The following is a 16919-nucleotide window of genomic DNA, read 5'->3' on the forward strand; positions in this document are numbered from 1 at the left end:
TGATACTGCTAGTGAGCGGCGCTATGGGTGGCCGCTCACAGGCAGCACGTGACCCCCTGCTGACGTCACGACAAGTGAGGCGAGACTCAGTGCTGGGGTCCCCGCGGTGGCTGCTGGCTTGTGGGCGGGTTATTCCCTTGCGTCACACCCGGCATCCACAGTGCGCTTTCCCAGTGAATGAGGACAGGGAGAGCGCGCGGTGGATGCCGGGTGTGACGCAGGGAGATAACCCCACCCACAACCCAGCAGCCACCGGTGGAACGCGGAAGAGGGACCCCCGGCTGCACCCGTAACTTGTTGTGACGTCAGTGTCAGCTGCAGCCGGGGGTCACATGCTGCCTGTGAGCGGCCACTATAGCGCCACTCACAGGCAGTATCAGCAGCGCAAGGTAATTAGAAAGAAGCTTGTATGTATCAGTAAAACACACTGACATTTTTTTTAAAAGTACCGGACAACCCCTTTAAATTATAAAAATCTGTCTTCCTGCAGCCACCACTAGGGGGAGCTTACTGAGTACTGATTCTACATTGAGTTAAAAAAAAAGAAAAGTATACTGTAAGCTCATGAGCCTCCTCTCATGGCAGCTGCAGGTGGACAGCATTGTCATATATATATATATATACACACACACAGTGTGGGCCATTTATGTTTATACGCCTAAATTAAACGGGAATGGTTGGTGATATCAACTTCCTGTTTGTGGCACATTAGTATATGGGAGGGGGAAAACTTTTCCAGATGGGTGGTGACCATGGCGGCCATTTTGAAGTTGGCCATTTTGAACCCAACTGTGACACAAACTTATTGAGAATTTCATAAGAAAAACAATGGTGTGCTTGGTTTTAACGTAACTTTATTCTTTCATGAGTTTTTTACAAGTTTATGACCACTTATAAAATGTGTTCAAAGTGCTGCCCATCGTGTTGGATTGTCAATGCTGCCCTCTTCTCCCACTCTTGACGCACTGATAGCAACACCGCAAAACAAATGCCAGCACAGGCTTCCAGTGTCCGTTGTTTCAGATGCTTCACATCTAGGCGATGAGTTGAACTAGATGGACTTAGTCTTCCTTCAACCTTAAAAACTATGTTACTATGTTACATGCAGAGGAATTAGACATCTGTGTATCCTTTAAAATCAAGGGTAGATGTATTTGGGGCCACTTATTGTGTAGGTTTAGATGCTACCACAAGGAAAATGCCTCACATAACTTCTTGATCCTGTGCTTTCCTATGATATATATGGATAACACTTCTTGGGATTAGCGGGGGTCTCAGCAGTCAGGCTCCCAGTGATCATACAGTTATCATTCAGCGGTTATAGGATGGATGGTGATAAATGTCCTATATGGGTCAGCACCCTTTACCTGCAGTCTCCATAAATTTTCAAACAAGTCTCCGATAACAACACAATCAGGCAAAACATATTTTTGAAAATTTATTGTCAAAGTAAATATATTTATATAGAACATTGGAGAAAATACAGTATATTATTTATATACATGGCATCATAGAGATATTTCCATTTTCATTTAATTTACATTGATTTCTGATATCTTATTACAAGGCATATTCCACCGGACATTTCTATGTACACATTATTTACATACATTCAGAAGAGGATGTAAACCACTTGGTCAGAGGTTGGTCGGTTGGCAGCTCTACATACAGATCCAATTATCTTATGGAACGTCCATGGGAGCAACATTGTCAACTGCAAAGCCCAGAACAGGAAAGAGGGGCAGCTAAAAATTTACCTATCATATTCTGCAATGGTTTGTAACCGTTTGCAAAATACCTGCCATCCCTACTTATAGAGGATCTCCAACATTGTTAAAACATGGCTTTCTTCCCAAACAGCACCACTCCAACCACAGTTTGTATGTGGTATTGCAGCTCAGCTCAATGTACTTAATTGACACCGACAACGACTCATGGACAGGTGCAGTGCTACTTCTAGAATACGACCATGTTTTACTAAAACTGAACAAAGCCTTTAAGTCAACTCTCTATTTGTGAATACAATAGTATTTCCAGATTTCGAAATTAAAATGTAAGTAAGCTCTGGAGGAATTAAAACTAAAGAAAATAGGTGAAATCTGAGAAATGGTTTCTGTGCTCTGCCTTATTATCTCAGTTATCTAAAAGAACTGACTTATTATTTCAAGGCACTCGGTTATTATCTTAAGCCTGACAAAAGACCTGTTACACAGCTATATTATCTTAAGTGTCTAATATATTTCCTAAAAGACACAAGCTTATTATCTCAGATCACTCATTATCCCTGGCTGACTATTATTAAAGCCTTGTGTTTTATCGCACAGCCTGACAAAGTAACCCAGAACATAGCTATAATATCTCAATGTCTGATACATTTCCTCAGGGCACAAGCTTATTGTCTCAGGGCACTCATTTATCATAGCTCTAACTTATTATCTCAGAGTGTTGGTGTATTGGTTAAAAGCCTGAGAAAGTATCAGAGTACAGCTATAATATCTCTGTGTCTGATATATTTCCTCAGGGCACAAGCTTATTGTCTCAGGGCACTCATTTATCATAGCTCTGACTTATTATCTCAGAGTGCTGGTGTATTGGTTGAAAGCCTGAGAAAGTATCAGAGTACAGCTATAATATCTCTGTGTCTGATATATTTCCTCAAGGCATAAGCTTATTATCTTAGATCCCTAGCTTACTGTATTAGAGCGTGGCCTAATATCCCAGAGCTTGACAAGAGTACCCCAGAGCAAAGCTATAGTATATCAGTGTTGGAGGTCTTTCCTCAGGGTCCAGGCTTATTATCTCAGAGCACAAACTTACTATCACAAATCTATGGCACAACAGAGTTACGAAATAATGGGCTAGTGGCTTGAGACTTCAACAATTTTTTGGCCCTCAGCCCGTCCTTACACTATAAAGTTATTGAATTCATACATTTTTCTATATTTTTTAAGGAATGCAAAATTTATTAACCTCTTCAACACTAGAGGGACCTACCACTAAACATTCCTTATCTGCACCAGTCCAACAGCGAAAAAAAACTTTTTTGAGAATTTTTTAATTGAATTAAGGTGGAATTTAAGTGCATCATCGTAAAAAAAAAATCACAGAAATATATTAAAAGATTGAGATTTAAAACCTAATAAAATAAAGCTCAAACAGCAGCAATAATAAAATATATATCTATCTATAGATGATCCTGTGGCAGAGTCATGTGATCGGCTGGGGGTGGTGGGTATATACCGAGCACCAGAGAGCAGCGTATTCAGAATTCTAGATAATATGATGATCTATCGATATGACAACAATGCACATTCTCACTATGGAAACTGCAAAAAATTAAAAAATGCAGAAATATATGTGCATGCTTTCCAGCAATCAGACAGGAGGCTCATGAGCGCCCCCTAGCTCAGTAATTCTAGAGCATGCCTCCTCTTCTAGACTTCTCAATGGATTGATACATGCTATACAATGTAGCACATTTACATTCATACATATTTCTGGAAGATTATAGGACTTTCACTATAATAATATTTGTTATAAAATTAAATTAATTTCTATTTTCACATTTTTTTTCTACAGTATTTTTACAATTTTTTTCTTTAGAAAAATAAATGCACTGAACTTTTTAACACCGGATAAAGCTTGTAGGAAAGGCTCATTAGCCGCCGTTGATGTAAATGACAACATTGCAGATCGCCTAAGTTGCGATTTTTTTGCAGGGGGCGTTCTGCAGAGAGGGTAACATGAGATGCCTCACAGTATCGGATAAGACAGCAGATCATAATCTGTAAAGTGAATAGATTTACATAAAAGACGCCAATAACACAAGGACTGGACTGAGAAATACTGATACGGTTTCGGATTGAAGGACACTTTGTGGTCTGAGGTTGTTCAGTTATTAATATTTTGACACAAAATGACATAAAGTGACAGAATAATAAATACTGCCCAGAAAACCAGGAAAACCAGGACTCAAGTATGTTCTTTGCTCCCTTAGAACAAGAAATGGAAGACAATACAAAGAAACAAACATTATACAATCATTTCCAGGGACAGTGTGTGACTGAGCCGTTGTATCTAAGCCTGTCATGTGTGACACTGTCTGCTGAACCGTTGTATCTGAGTCTGCCATGTGTAATACTGTCTGCAGAGCTGTGTATGTAAGCCCATAATGTGTGTACTGTCTACAAATATGTGTGATACTGTCAACTGAGTCAATGTGTCCAAGTCCAGCATAAGTAATACTTCCCGATGACTCAGAGTATCTAAGCTTATTGTGTAATGACATTGGCTGACCTGGTGTATCGAAGCCCATCACGTGTGATATAGTCTGCTGAGCTGTTCTATCTATGCCCATCATGTGTGATACGATTAGATACACAGCTCGGAAGACAGTATACTGTAAGTTGTATTTAAAGACATCATCTGTGATACTGTCTACCGAGCTGTGTATCTAATCATATCATGTTTAATACTTTGCTAACTGTATCTACACCTAATCACGTTTCATACTGTCATCTGAGCTGTGTATCTAAGCCAAACATGAGGCATGCTGAACTGGTGTAGCCAAGTTCTACCATGTTGGATACTGTATGCAGATGAAGTGTAGATAAGTCAATCATGTGTGATACTTTCTACTGGACTGGTGTATCTAAGTCTATTATGTGTATCTCAGCCTTCTATATGTGGCACAGCCTTATAGGCAAAATACAGCATGAAAGTGCTCTTTCATAGTGCTTTGACTTCCTGGGACTTGTAGTTCTACCTCAGCCGGTGGCTTTTATGTGACACTACAGAATGTTCCTGAGTAACACAGAGGACACTGAAATGGCACAAAACAGAGTCCTGTCCGTGGCAGTGCCCAGTTTGACCCTTACAGGCAATGCCCTATTAAAGGTTACTATCAATTTGGAATATTAAGAGACCGTCTGGGCTTTAATATAACAGATAATAATGGAATCAAGTGGATTATAACATAAAGTGCCCCCGTTACCCCTTCATTGTCAGGACATGCATCAAGTTCCTTAGATGCTTCATTCACACCCATATTAAATAAGAGTAGACAACCAATGTCCAGTCCAATATCCGGTCCGATGTTCGGTCCACACCAATAAGTTATGTCAGGAAAATGGACAAAGTGCTTGGATTTCACATGGATCCTGCCGGAGGGGATCAGTTTGATAAACGTGTAGAACGGCTGCTTCGGGGAAATCTGTGCACCTTAATGTGTTTGGAAAGATGGTCACTGCGAGCAAATTTCTTTTCGCAGACTGCGCACTGGTATGGCTTCACACCGGAATGTGAGCGGCGGTGCCGGGATAACTCATCAGACCGGGAAAACCTGGATAAAATAAAGAAATAAACTTTATTATACATAATACATACATCATACTGAGAGTTAAAGGGCAGCACCACATTACAGGTCCAACACATAAAATACACATTCAGGCTCCATTCACATCTAAAGCTGCACGCAAAATTGTGTTGCTTTCTTTTTCTTAGGCTGCTGATTTTTCATCAGGCCTTGCTGATTCAGAGTCTTATTCTATATTGTATCATCTACACCAAGCACTGTCCAGTAATCTGATGCAGAAGGAAATGACAACACCTAGAATGCAATGCTGCAATATGGAAGAAGCTGCTTATAGATGACACCATAAACATATGCAAGCAGATTAGATGCCCCCTAGATGCTATAACCAAAGCCTCCACCTGTGACGACCCACATTTATAGTAATCACATTATAAAGAGGATTACTCAGAAGAAACTCAGTCCTTATTCATGGAAAAGGACTGAGGTTCCGTCTGAAACGCGTAGGAAAAACAATATGTTTTTGGGTCTACTTGGGAACGTCATTTTTTAACTTTGTTGGATTAAAGCTCATGCAGATTTTTTTTATCCAGAATACGGCTGGAGAGTTTCTTGCTGTGTATTTATCCCAGGGTCTGGGAAAGTACAATAGACATAATGGCTGTCACCCTAAAGAGCGGAGCTCGGTTACATTGTATTTGTAGAATATCTGGTAATTTACTTCTTATGTCCTCCCTCCACCGCTGACCAGCTCCTGACCTCAGCAGATAGGCAAGCAGTCAAAATCAGTTTGTTGTGCTCTTGTCGACCTCATGATTGTGACATTTTTCACAATATCATTTTGCAGGAAGTGAAGCTGCGGTTTTGCTAATCTCCATTTATGTTCTAAACCACAGATTAATTTCTGCTTAAAAATTGACAGCGGGTCACAAAGCATGGTGCAAATGGGAAAAGACAATCTCATACTCTATCAGTATGGGATTTGTTTCCCTGACAGCTCCTGACATATTCTACCTCTGGGCCGCAGTTATGGAGCCATCATTTAGTCACAGTCACCCAGGCTTCCTACAAATACACAAGCCCTGCTCACGACTCCCCTCTCCCATCATGAATTCACTGCAAAGCTAGATCTTTGGACATTAGTGATCAGTGGTCTCCACCCTGTGACTTTCTAGTTATTGCAAAACTACAACACCCAGTAATTTTGCAACAGCTGGAGAGACCATTGGGATAGAACTTTCAACAAGAGAATTGATAAAGTCAATAATGTTCAGGACAGTCTAGGTGCTGCCATGTCTTTAATTCTTGGCTTTACAACAGATGATTGACTTAAGCCTGGAACTTATTCACTCCAAGCCAACCAACCATATAACTATATTCAACTATGTGAAGACTTGCAGAAATTGTATCACTAGCTCCACAGGACCAAATTTACAAATTAAGAGGCTCTTTTTGTATATCGTGTATACTCGTGTACACTGTCGCTGCACCGTAAAAGCACACATAGGCCTGCATGTATTACTACACAACCACTCGAATCATTTAGATTGTAAGCTCCTATGGTCAGCTTCCTCATTGCATCTAATTACCCTGCATGTAAATGGCAATTATTGGAGTAACATAAATCATTAACAATAACTTGTAACCCAAAACTGCCTATAACACACAGTACAAAAGCAAGGTAAGACCATTATACCAAACATCTGCCAAATAATAAACAACAAATAACGTGTGACATGAACCGCTGAAAGGGAACATGCAATATTCATGGGTTCCCTAATTGATTCTTGTTCTACTCCTGACAGAGAGAAAACATTACCCATCTCATCTTGCCAGCATTAGTAACAATGTGGCAGCGATAAAGTGTCATTTCCATGAGCAACTGCAGCCATGAAGCATTTTATAGCCATTGATTATACACTGCTCAAAAAAATAAAGGGAACACTTACACAACAGAGTATAACTCCAAGTAAATGAAGCTTCTGTGACATCAAACTGTCCACTTAGGAAGCAACACTGATTGACAATCAATTTCACATGCTGTTGTGCAAATGGAATAGACAATAGATGGAAATTATTGGCAATTATCAAGACACCCTCAATAAAGGAGTGGTTCTGCAGGTGGGGACCACAGACCACATCTCAGTACCAATGCTTTCTGGCTGATGTTTTGGTCACTTTTGAATGTTGGTTGTGTTTTCACACTCAAGGTAGCATAAGACAGACTCTATAACCCACAGAAGTTGCTCAGGTAGTGCAGCTCATCCAGGATGGCACATCAATGCGAGCTGTGGCAAGAAGGTTTGCGGTGTCTGTCAGTGTAGTGTCCAGAGGCTGGAGGCGCTATCAGGAGACAGGCCAGTACACCAGGAGACGTGGAGGGAGCCATAGGAGAGCAACAACCCAGCAGCAGGACCGCTACCTCCGTCTTTGTGCAAGGAGGAACAGGAGGAGCACTGCCAGAATCCTGCAAAATGACCTCCAGCAGGCCACAACTGTGCATGTGTCTGCACAAACGGTTAGAAACCGACTCTATGAGAGTGGTATGAGGGTCCGACGTCCACAGATGGGGGTTGTGCTCACAGCCCAACACCGTGCAGGACGCTTGGCATTTGCCACAGAACACCAGGATTGGCAAAGTTGCCACTGGCGCCCTGTGCTCTTCACATATGAAAGCAGGTTCACACTGAGCAGATGTGACAGACGTGACAGACTCTAGAGACGCCGTGGAGAGCGATCTGCAGCCTGCAACATCCTTCATCATGACCGGTTTGGCAGTGGGTCAGTAATGGTGTGGGGTGGCATTTCTTTGGAGGGCCGCACAGCCCTCCATGTGCTCGCCAGAGGTAGCCTGACTGCCATTAGGTACCGAGATGAGATCCTCAGACCCCTTGTGAGACTATATGCTGGTGCGGTTGGCCCTGGGTTCCTCCTAATGAAGGACAATGCCAGACCTCATGTGGCTGGAGTGTGTCAGCAGTTCCTGCAAGATGAAGGCATTGAAGCTATGGACTGGCCCGCCCGTTCCCCAGACCTGAATCCGATTGAGCACATCTGGGACATCATGTCTCGCTCCATCCACCAATGTCACGTTGCACCACAGACTGTCCAGGAGTTGGCGGATGCTTTAGTCGAGGTCTGGGAGGAGATCCCACAGGAGACCATCCGCAACCTCATCAGGAGCACGCCCAGGCGTTGTAGGGAGGTCATACAGGCACATGGAGGCCACACACAATACTCAGCCTCATCAGGAGCATGCCCAGGCGTTGTAGGGAGGTCATACAGGCACGTGGAGGCCACACACAATACTGAGCCTCACCAGGAGCATGCCCAGGCGTTGTAGGGAGGTCATACAGGCACGTGGATGCCACACACAATACTCAGACTCATCAGGAGCATGCCCAGGCGTTGTAGGGAGGTCATACAGGCACGTGGAGGCCACACACAATACTCAGCCTCATTTTGACTTGTTTTAAGGACATTACATCAAAGTTGGATCAGCCTGTAGTGTGTTTTTCCACTTTAATTTTTGGGGGTGACTCCAAATCCAGGCCTCCATTGGTTAATAAATGTGATTTCCATTGATGATTTTTGTGTGATTTTGTTGTCAGCACATTCAACTTTGTACAGAACAAAGTATTCAATGAGAAGATTTCATTCATTCTGATCTAGGATGTGTTATTTGAGTGTTCCCTTTATTTTTTTGAGCCGTGTATATTACTGGGCCCCAAGTACCAGAATACAACAGCTATATTTCTAATATAATATGGCTCTTCTATACAAGAATATAGCTACTATAATACTGCCATCTATGTTGAAGAATATAACTATAATAATACTGCCACTATATACTAGAATATAACTGCTATAATACTGCCCTTATGTACAAGAATATAACTACTATAATACTGTCCCCTATGTACAAGACTATAACTACTATAATACTGCCCCCTATGTACAAGAATATAACTACTATAATACTGCCTTTATGTACAAGAATATAACTACTATAATACTGCTCCTATGTACAAGAATATAACTACTATAATACTGCCCCCTATGTACAAGAATATAACTACTATAATACTGCTCCTATGCATAAGAATATAACTACTATAATACTGCTCCCTATGTACAAGAATATAACTACTATAATACTACCCCTATGTACAAGAATATAACTACTATAATACTGCCCCTATGTACAAGAATATAACTACTATAATACTGCTCCTATGTACAAGAATATAACTACTATAATACTGCCCCCTATGTACAAGAATATAACTACTATCCTATGTACAAGAATATAACTACTATAATACTGCTCCCTATGTACAAGAATATAACTACTATAATACTACCCCCATGTACAAGAATATAACTACTATAATACTGCTCCCTATGTACAAGAATATAACTACTATCCTATGTACAAGAATATAACTACTATAATACTGCCCCCTATGTACAAGAATATAACTACTATAATACTGCCCCTATGTACAAGAATATAACTACTATAATACTGCTCCTATGTACAAGAATATAACTACAATAATACTGCTCCCTATTGGTATATAATTTTTATATCTGACCACTTGAGAGAGTATGACCTTGTTCTCCAAATTGACATTTTGAACCAACACCGCAGTCACAAGGTCTTTACAGTAGAAATAGCTCATGTGCATGTTTCCTTTGCTGTCATGTCTACAGTGGAGTCCACGCAGTCCTGCGCTCATGTTACATATCACACGGTTCCTATTTTTGGGAAGCCTGGAGATCAGTTCTGCTAGGACTGAATGCCGCAGTCCACATCTGCAGCTGCCCCTCTCCGGTCTATAAAATGGCCTATAGGTAACATTTATTATGGATGGACCGAGTCTTTGCTGCTCACGTGTTAACACAGGACCAATCACATGTTGCAACAGGTTCCAGAGAAACCTACATCACAAGTGCTCGTCTTCTTATGTTATCACTCCAACAAATAAGGTTACTGCAGGTTACAAACAGAAGACATAGTAGAGGTGAATAACACACCCTGGGCTAAGCGACAAGAGTCAACAACACTACCTGTAATTCCATTTACTTCTTACTGAGCTGGGTGTCAACCAACATGGCCACCTTTCCATATGAATCTGCTAACACCTATGGCCATATTATGGCAGTGCATTACGGTATTGCATTATAACTCGACGAGCTAGGGTCAAAGCTGATATTTCTAACAAAATTAATAATGGGAACTGACCTCCATCCACATCCGGGCCACGTGCAAGCAAACGGCTTCTCCCCCGTGTGTCTACGCAGGTGAGCCTTAAGATGACTACTCTTGGTATACATTTTGGTACATCCCGGAAAAGTACATTTGTGCATTTTTATGAGTTCTGTTGCTGAATTTTTTTGGAACTTCTGGCCAACCATAATACCAGATTGTCCCTGAACTCCCACATTTGAGCCCATAGGTTTAGCAGCAATGGGCACTGGTGCAATACGGACAAATTTGGAAGACATGTTTGATGACTGGACCAGTTGTGGGACCAGAGCAAAGGTCTGACCTTGAATGTTAACCAGAAGTTGTGCTACTTTAATGTTGTCGGGGAACTGTGATGCCGAGGCTTGGTTGGCGTTGGACTCTTGTTTGATCTCTATGGGCTGGATCTGTAATATAACAGGAATTCCACCTTCAACAGTAAGGGCACCAGGACTCTTGTTACCAGGTTCCCCTTGCGATGAGCTATTTGACTGGTCTTTTGTATCCTGCTTGGCGAGGTTGGCCACCATAGAGGCCTGCTTTAGTTGTTCATGACCACAATTCCTCAGTTCCTGTTGGGTTTCGACTTTCAAATCAGTTTTCATGTTTTCTTCAAGAAACTCTTCGATTTCATCCAAGGTAGGATGAAAAAGTGAGGTCTCCTCCATGTCCAACCCAAAATCGGGAACTTTGAAGAACTCCTCCTTGACCATTGTAGGATGTTTTCTTTTGTCCCACCAAGATAAAGAAGCATTACTCAAAGACGTCTGGGACAAAAGATAGTCTAGAATGCTGTCCTGACTCTCCGCACTGCACGTGCTTCCATAACTGGAGCTTAGCACCTGAGAATCAGGACTGGAACAGGAACGGAGACTGGAAGAGTCACTGTCATCCTCCGAAGTGGGAGAAGGCAACATCTGATAGCTCCTTCCACCTATCAGCATCTCCGTTGTGTATTCAAGGCTTGACGGGACATTCGAAAAGCATTCATCTGTAAAAAGCAAATGATCCACCATTCCTGGATGAGCTTCTGAGAAGATCCCAGCACCATAAGCCAAAAAAATTTAAAAAAAATATTCCTCACGGGATGGGTCCTGTAAGAGAAGACATAAAATATATGAAGTCAAGTGTGGTTACATTTCTGAAGCTTCATATGCATGAAACGAAACAGTACCCCACTAGACCTCAATGACCTCAGAACCCTGCTATGCACTAACAAGGGGTGAGCCCCCTGAAACAGTTGACTCCAGACGGGAGGCTTTTGGAGAAGATTCTGGTCTGGCTACATATCTTTTATCGTGCTGCAAGACTAGTTGAGGTTCTCCATTGACTCATAGGCCAATAGGTAACGCTAGAAAGACAGCTTTCTTCCTGTTGAATAAAAGGTAATTTGCAGAGACTACACAACTGGAAAACTTTTGACACCCAAACTAAAGTTCCATCTCTATCCAATTACTTTATACAACATACCAACAACATCCATCAGGTTTTTTTTTTTACACTTCTAGCTCTATGGAATGTAGCAGTTTTTTTTTTTATATCCATTTCTACGTTCCTCCTAAATTCCAAAAACCAACATTTGCAACTTAGTTTATTGGATTCCTAGGGATACAAATTTGTCTGCAACAGGGAAACCAGATTGTGAGCTTTCAAAGATGACTGAATGCTCATAGAACGGCACAGAAGATGTAGGTTTCATAATAAGCCAAACCAAGGCAATCCATTAATCAAGAAGAATGGAACATTTTGAAAGGATCAACCACAGAGCCTCATTTGTAGTCCTACGTAAGTCTTGTACATTTCTTCCCTTGACTTCTAGAACCTTGACTCAAAGCATCGGCCAAAAGCACTTTAACTATACGTTGTCTCATCCCCTGGTTGGCAACGAAATGGTAAACTGAAGGTGGAATGTGTTGTTAATGAGATGTTTTAATGCAGGAACATTCAAAGATTGCTGGATCTGGCTATCAGTTCCGCACATGGAGTAAGATTGCTGGCTCCAGAGAGGAGCAGGATAAAGGCTCCTTTCTAAAAAGACGTAAGTCTATTACAAGGGTAACAGTCATCCCCCCCGTCATATGAGGGCTGTGACTGTGCATGTATGAAAACCCTAGTCATGTTCACTGCCACACAGTGCTCCTTTCCACATGCTATACTGTTGCTCTGTGCTACACTCAATAGGGGATTATGTGATGTCTTAACCCCTCTTCTTCCAGTGGTGAAGGTCAACTGTTCCTGGTGGAGCTACATGTCACCATCTATCATGTTGATCTACCTTATACCAACAACTGCTTCCAAAGACTGAATGTCTCGAAAAGCTAGCGACTCGAGGTCAAGGCTGAACCTGATGGATGTTTATACCTAAGTAATGATATTTAGCAAATGCTTTAATGGAAACATAGTATCTGTGGCTGAACAGAAAGCTGTAGAACATGATTCTAAATTACCATTTATTAGGTGCAATCATATACAGGCTTTGATGGGCATGTTCTACTACAGTCCTATAGACCCAATGTACCAGTTCCCTGATGGAAATTGTCTGGCTTCTCCCCTTATACTCCCATTCATTTCTATGGACAATGGGAGGGTGAGAGTAACCCTTGAAATTGGGCCTCTTGTTTGTAGGAGGTTGGACCTTTTAAGCTAGATATACACTTTCCATAGTTGATTCTTCTTCTTAACCAGCTCCCCACTCAAATGTATGGTGGCCCGAAGCTGCTGCCAGACACCTCTAGTTGCCTCTTATCTCTTATAAGAGAACCAAAGGGTCAGGTGTGAAGTTCAATACACCTGATGCTTTTTTCCCCAGGCATCTCTCAAGGGTGGAACCTCGGGACACCACCACACAAATCAGATGGTCGGCTGGTGAAAAAATTTGTAGGTTCCTATGACATTCACATACTTTAACCTATCATTCTAAAAGACCTGGGAGAGGGCACCAGACGACTGACACATAAGAAAGAATTTCCCTATCCAGACAACTATCCTACAATACCAGAGAAGGGTGAATGGTTTTACTGGAGTTTCACTAGTTCTCACAATTGATTTTATTTAGATATACTGGAAGCCAAATGTGGTGATCTGGGAAAGGATTCACTCATCTCGAGTTCACCTGTGAGTATTTTTGCTCACGTTATGGCAGTTTGCATGTTCTTCAGTAATATCGTCAGCTGGATGGGTTTTCGAGGCTTAAAACTTGACAAACAAGAAATAATCAGCTGGTAAAGTGCCGCTGCCTCTTGTTCCTGTGTGTTTGTTCCTGTGTTTAAAACCTTGTTTAACTGCAGTGGAAAGATTGTTAATATCTTATCAGTGACTTTGAAGAGTTACATATTAATCAGGGTTACGGGATAATGGGCGCACGGTGACATGTGATGGCTGCTCAACCAATTCTGCGCTATGGTGTAATATGATGGACAGGAGAAGCTACCTCCCATCTCAAGTACGGCAGCTCTGTTACCCCAGCTTTTCTAGAGCCTCAAAAGATAAATCAATTGCATCACATCTATTAGAGATGAATAATCAGGTCACTGCCAGTCCAAGTAATTACATTCTCTACTGCGGTTACTTTTACAGCCACTTTATATAAAAATCAATGGAAATTTTATTGTGGGATTTCTATTGATTCCATAGAAAAGCAACATCCCATGTGTGACTATGACGATGATACTGGGATATCACTGAGCCGGATCACAGATAAGACACAGAGAAAAAGCTGCACAACAGGATCCACAGCTGGAAAAACCTTCTATTTTATTCCAAATGGGTTTGTTTTTTTTCCAGTGAAACTCTGGAAGTAATTAGACATTTTTTTCTTTTTGGCAAAATTCTGGAGAAAACAAGAAGCACAAAGTGCTTTCGTGGTCGATCCTATGCTGTGTCCAAAAAGATAATAGACAGACAGACAGACAGACAGATAGACAGACAGACAGATAGACAGACAGACAGATAGACAGACAGACAGATAGACAGATAGATAGATAGACAGATAGACAGATAGATAGACAGATAGACAGATAGATAGACAGATAGAATAGATTTTCCAGGGTTGGTCTAGTAATTGGGTCCTATAACTACAATGGGAATGTGTTGATGATGGAACCAAATATAAACATTACAGCCGGGTAAACTGTTAGCCTCACTTTATGAGTTATTAGCGTTAATGGATGATTATTTCAACACAACCCTATTGATAATTCCATTCTTCTTCCATTAACAACACATGCCTATAGTTTTCCATAGCTGTACTCCTTGACAACTACTATGTATGCAGCATAAGGGTTAATCATTGCAGATCTCACTATGGCGCTTTATTCTGATAGCCCTTGAGGCAAATAGAAAGTTCAAGAAAATAAAGTCTCTGTGGAATGTAGGGATTGTCATGTAAATACCAGGTCAGCTTAACCCTTAGAGGGGAGCAGCGGCGCTAATCTAAGTGCACCATGGGTGAATCTGTCTCACATTATACCACAAGTCTTCAACATGTCTCTACACCCCCTGCTGCCGCAACTGCTGCGCCGTGTCTGTACAGCAGGACACCTGCGAAGACTATGCCATACTTTCTTGTAAACAATTCGAAAAATAAATGTCTGCTTTTTAATATTTCATTATCAGCAATGCGGGCAATAGATCACAAGCTCTGCAGGATATATCAGGTCACATGCATTAATATAAACTAAACTTTTTTTTATATCACATGCTGCAAGCTACACAGGAACATGACCATACGACCATATGAAACCGCCACCTCAGGTGCAGCATGTTAGTATTTTTCATTACGTCTTATCACTAAGTTGAAAACATAGAGCAGATTATTTGGCGCAACCCAAGATTTGCAAATATGACACTTTTATAAACATGCCCAAATGGTGATTTATCCCATTTAGATCTAGGGCTTAGGAAGGGTTAACAAGTTTAAAATGATAGTAGCTTCACCGTTAATGCAGCTTAGCCTTGGCGCTGTTTGTGAATGGCGCATTGTACAGTCTATTATTGAGTCCTTGTGCTGTTCTCCACTCCCCTATCCCAGGCCCCCAGTGCTGAACATGACCGCTAGTAACCCATCTTCCCTCCCTCACTGCTTCTACTGTCAACATTCTCCTCTCCATAACAGCCCAAGAATAGCTCCACCAGCTCATCTCTGAGCCCTGCACATGGTAGATGCCTCCCTACACACCAGGCTGGGTGCCCATAAAGGTGCCCCAAACAGCAGAGACACTGAGACCTATGTGTGACCTACAGACATGAGTCAAACTGTTTACAGCACAGCCACAAATGAAGAGAGTGTAACTGAGCAATGATAGACTGTTATCACATGAAATACAATGTGTCACTCACACAATCAACAATAACTCTGCAAAAGGCTTTAATGTAGGTCTCACTACACAATGACACAATTCTGCCCCATCTGTCACCCATAGATCGTAAACAATCCCCCCATCCCACTCCTCATCCATATACTCCCAGGTACAGTAGCACACCAGGCTTTCATGGTTTTGTAAAATCCTTATATTCAATCATGTTGTAGTCCTGCTATAGCAGCTACAATACAATGTGATGTCACCAAGGGATGTGCCATATTACAAACTCAGTTTTGCAACATTAACTCTTGTCATTCCTATTTCTGCATAGATTGCAAGCTCTTACTATGCAATATCTGATTTTCTTTATGTGTGCACCCTATGAAATGCAAAGCACTGCAGAATATGATGAGAAATGATAGATTGAGAAAAGTGGCAAATATACATTTGGTATTAGTTCCCCCTGCTGTAGAGCAAATGCAAACCCAAGTAGGGAATGCTGTTACTTGTAGTTCCCACAACAAATGGCAGCTGCCTGGATCTTACATTGCACTTGGCATGCTAAAAGAAACTAAGCCATGAATCCCAGAGCTGAACAATGCAAGCAGCAGGTCACCATATGTTGGGGCAAAAGCGAGGAGTTGTCCAAAGTTTGCACATTGCTCCCATCACCATCCATGTTCCTCTCCCTACCTGCTACTCCAGCAATGCAGCAGATCCCAGGGAATTAATGGCAAAGTTTGGGAGTTTTTCCTCTGCGCCCTTGGAGTGACAGTTGCAGCAGCCCCAGTGGTACAATGTGCCTGCAGCAGCCCGGAGAGTAGTGACACTCACATGATCGTGCGTGGGCAGGGAAGGCTTGGAGAAGGCTCGACCACATCTCCGCAGCCCATTGGCTCATAGGCCCGGGGGAGAGTGGGGGGGCTGTGCTTTCGTCGTCAATGGGAGTTACTAACCCCTCCATCCCCACTAAACACTGTCCCAGCCAAGAAGTGAATGTACAGGAATGTCTCCTTACTCCATGCTGCAGGCATGTGACTGGGGATCGTCTGCAGCC

At 41.9% G+C, this 16919-nt stretch overlaps 2 protein-coding genes across 2 annotated transcripts in view; one reads left to right on the forward strand and one right to left on the reverse strand.

Annotated features, from left to right (window-relative positions):
• CFAP100 (cilia and flagella associated protein 100) overlaps positions 1 to 16919 on the forward strand; it is a 214772-nt gene that overhangs the window by 159974 nt on the left and 37879 nt on the right. The gene's annotated exons all lie outside the window — the stretch shown is intronic.
• KLF15 (KLF transcription factor 15) lies at positions 1426 to 16692 on the reverse strand. The gene is made up of 3 exons (XM_073644956.1): positions 16556 to 16692; positions 10560 to 11656; positions 1426 to 5341 (listed from the first exon to the last, which is right to left on the reverse strand). The coding sequence occupies exons 2-3, from the start codon at positions 11576 to 11578 to the stop codon at positions 5173 to 5175; spliced, it is 1188 nt and encodes a 395-aa protein (XP_073501057.1). The 5' UTR covers positions 11579 to 11656; positions 16556 to 16692; the 3' UTR covers positions 1426 to 5172.

Source organism: Phyllobates terribilis, unplaced genomic scaffold (assembly GCF_046119375.1).
Source record: "Phyllobates terribilis strain yellow unplaced genomic scaffold, ASM4611937v1 Scaffold_8__6_contigs__length_399053987, whole genome shotgun sequence".
NCBI classification, from domain to species: domain Eukaryota; kingdom Metazoa; phylum Chordata; class Amphibia; order Anura; family Dendrobatidae; genus Phyllobates; species Phyllobates terribilis.

Bases quoted from the DNA above. Each gene is read 5' to 3' on its own strand.
- KLF15 (XM_073644956.1), bottom strand. From the start codon at position 11,578: ATGGTGGATCATTTGCTTTTTACAGATGAATGCTTTTCGAATGTCCCG. The intron at 5,342-10,559 runs GTCAGTTCCCAT...TATTTTATCCAG, and splicing joins TGGCCCGGATGTGGATGGAG to GTTTTCCCGGTCTGATGAGT.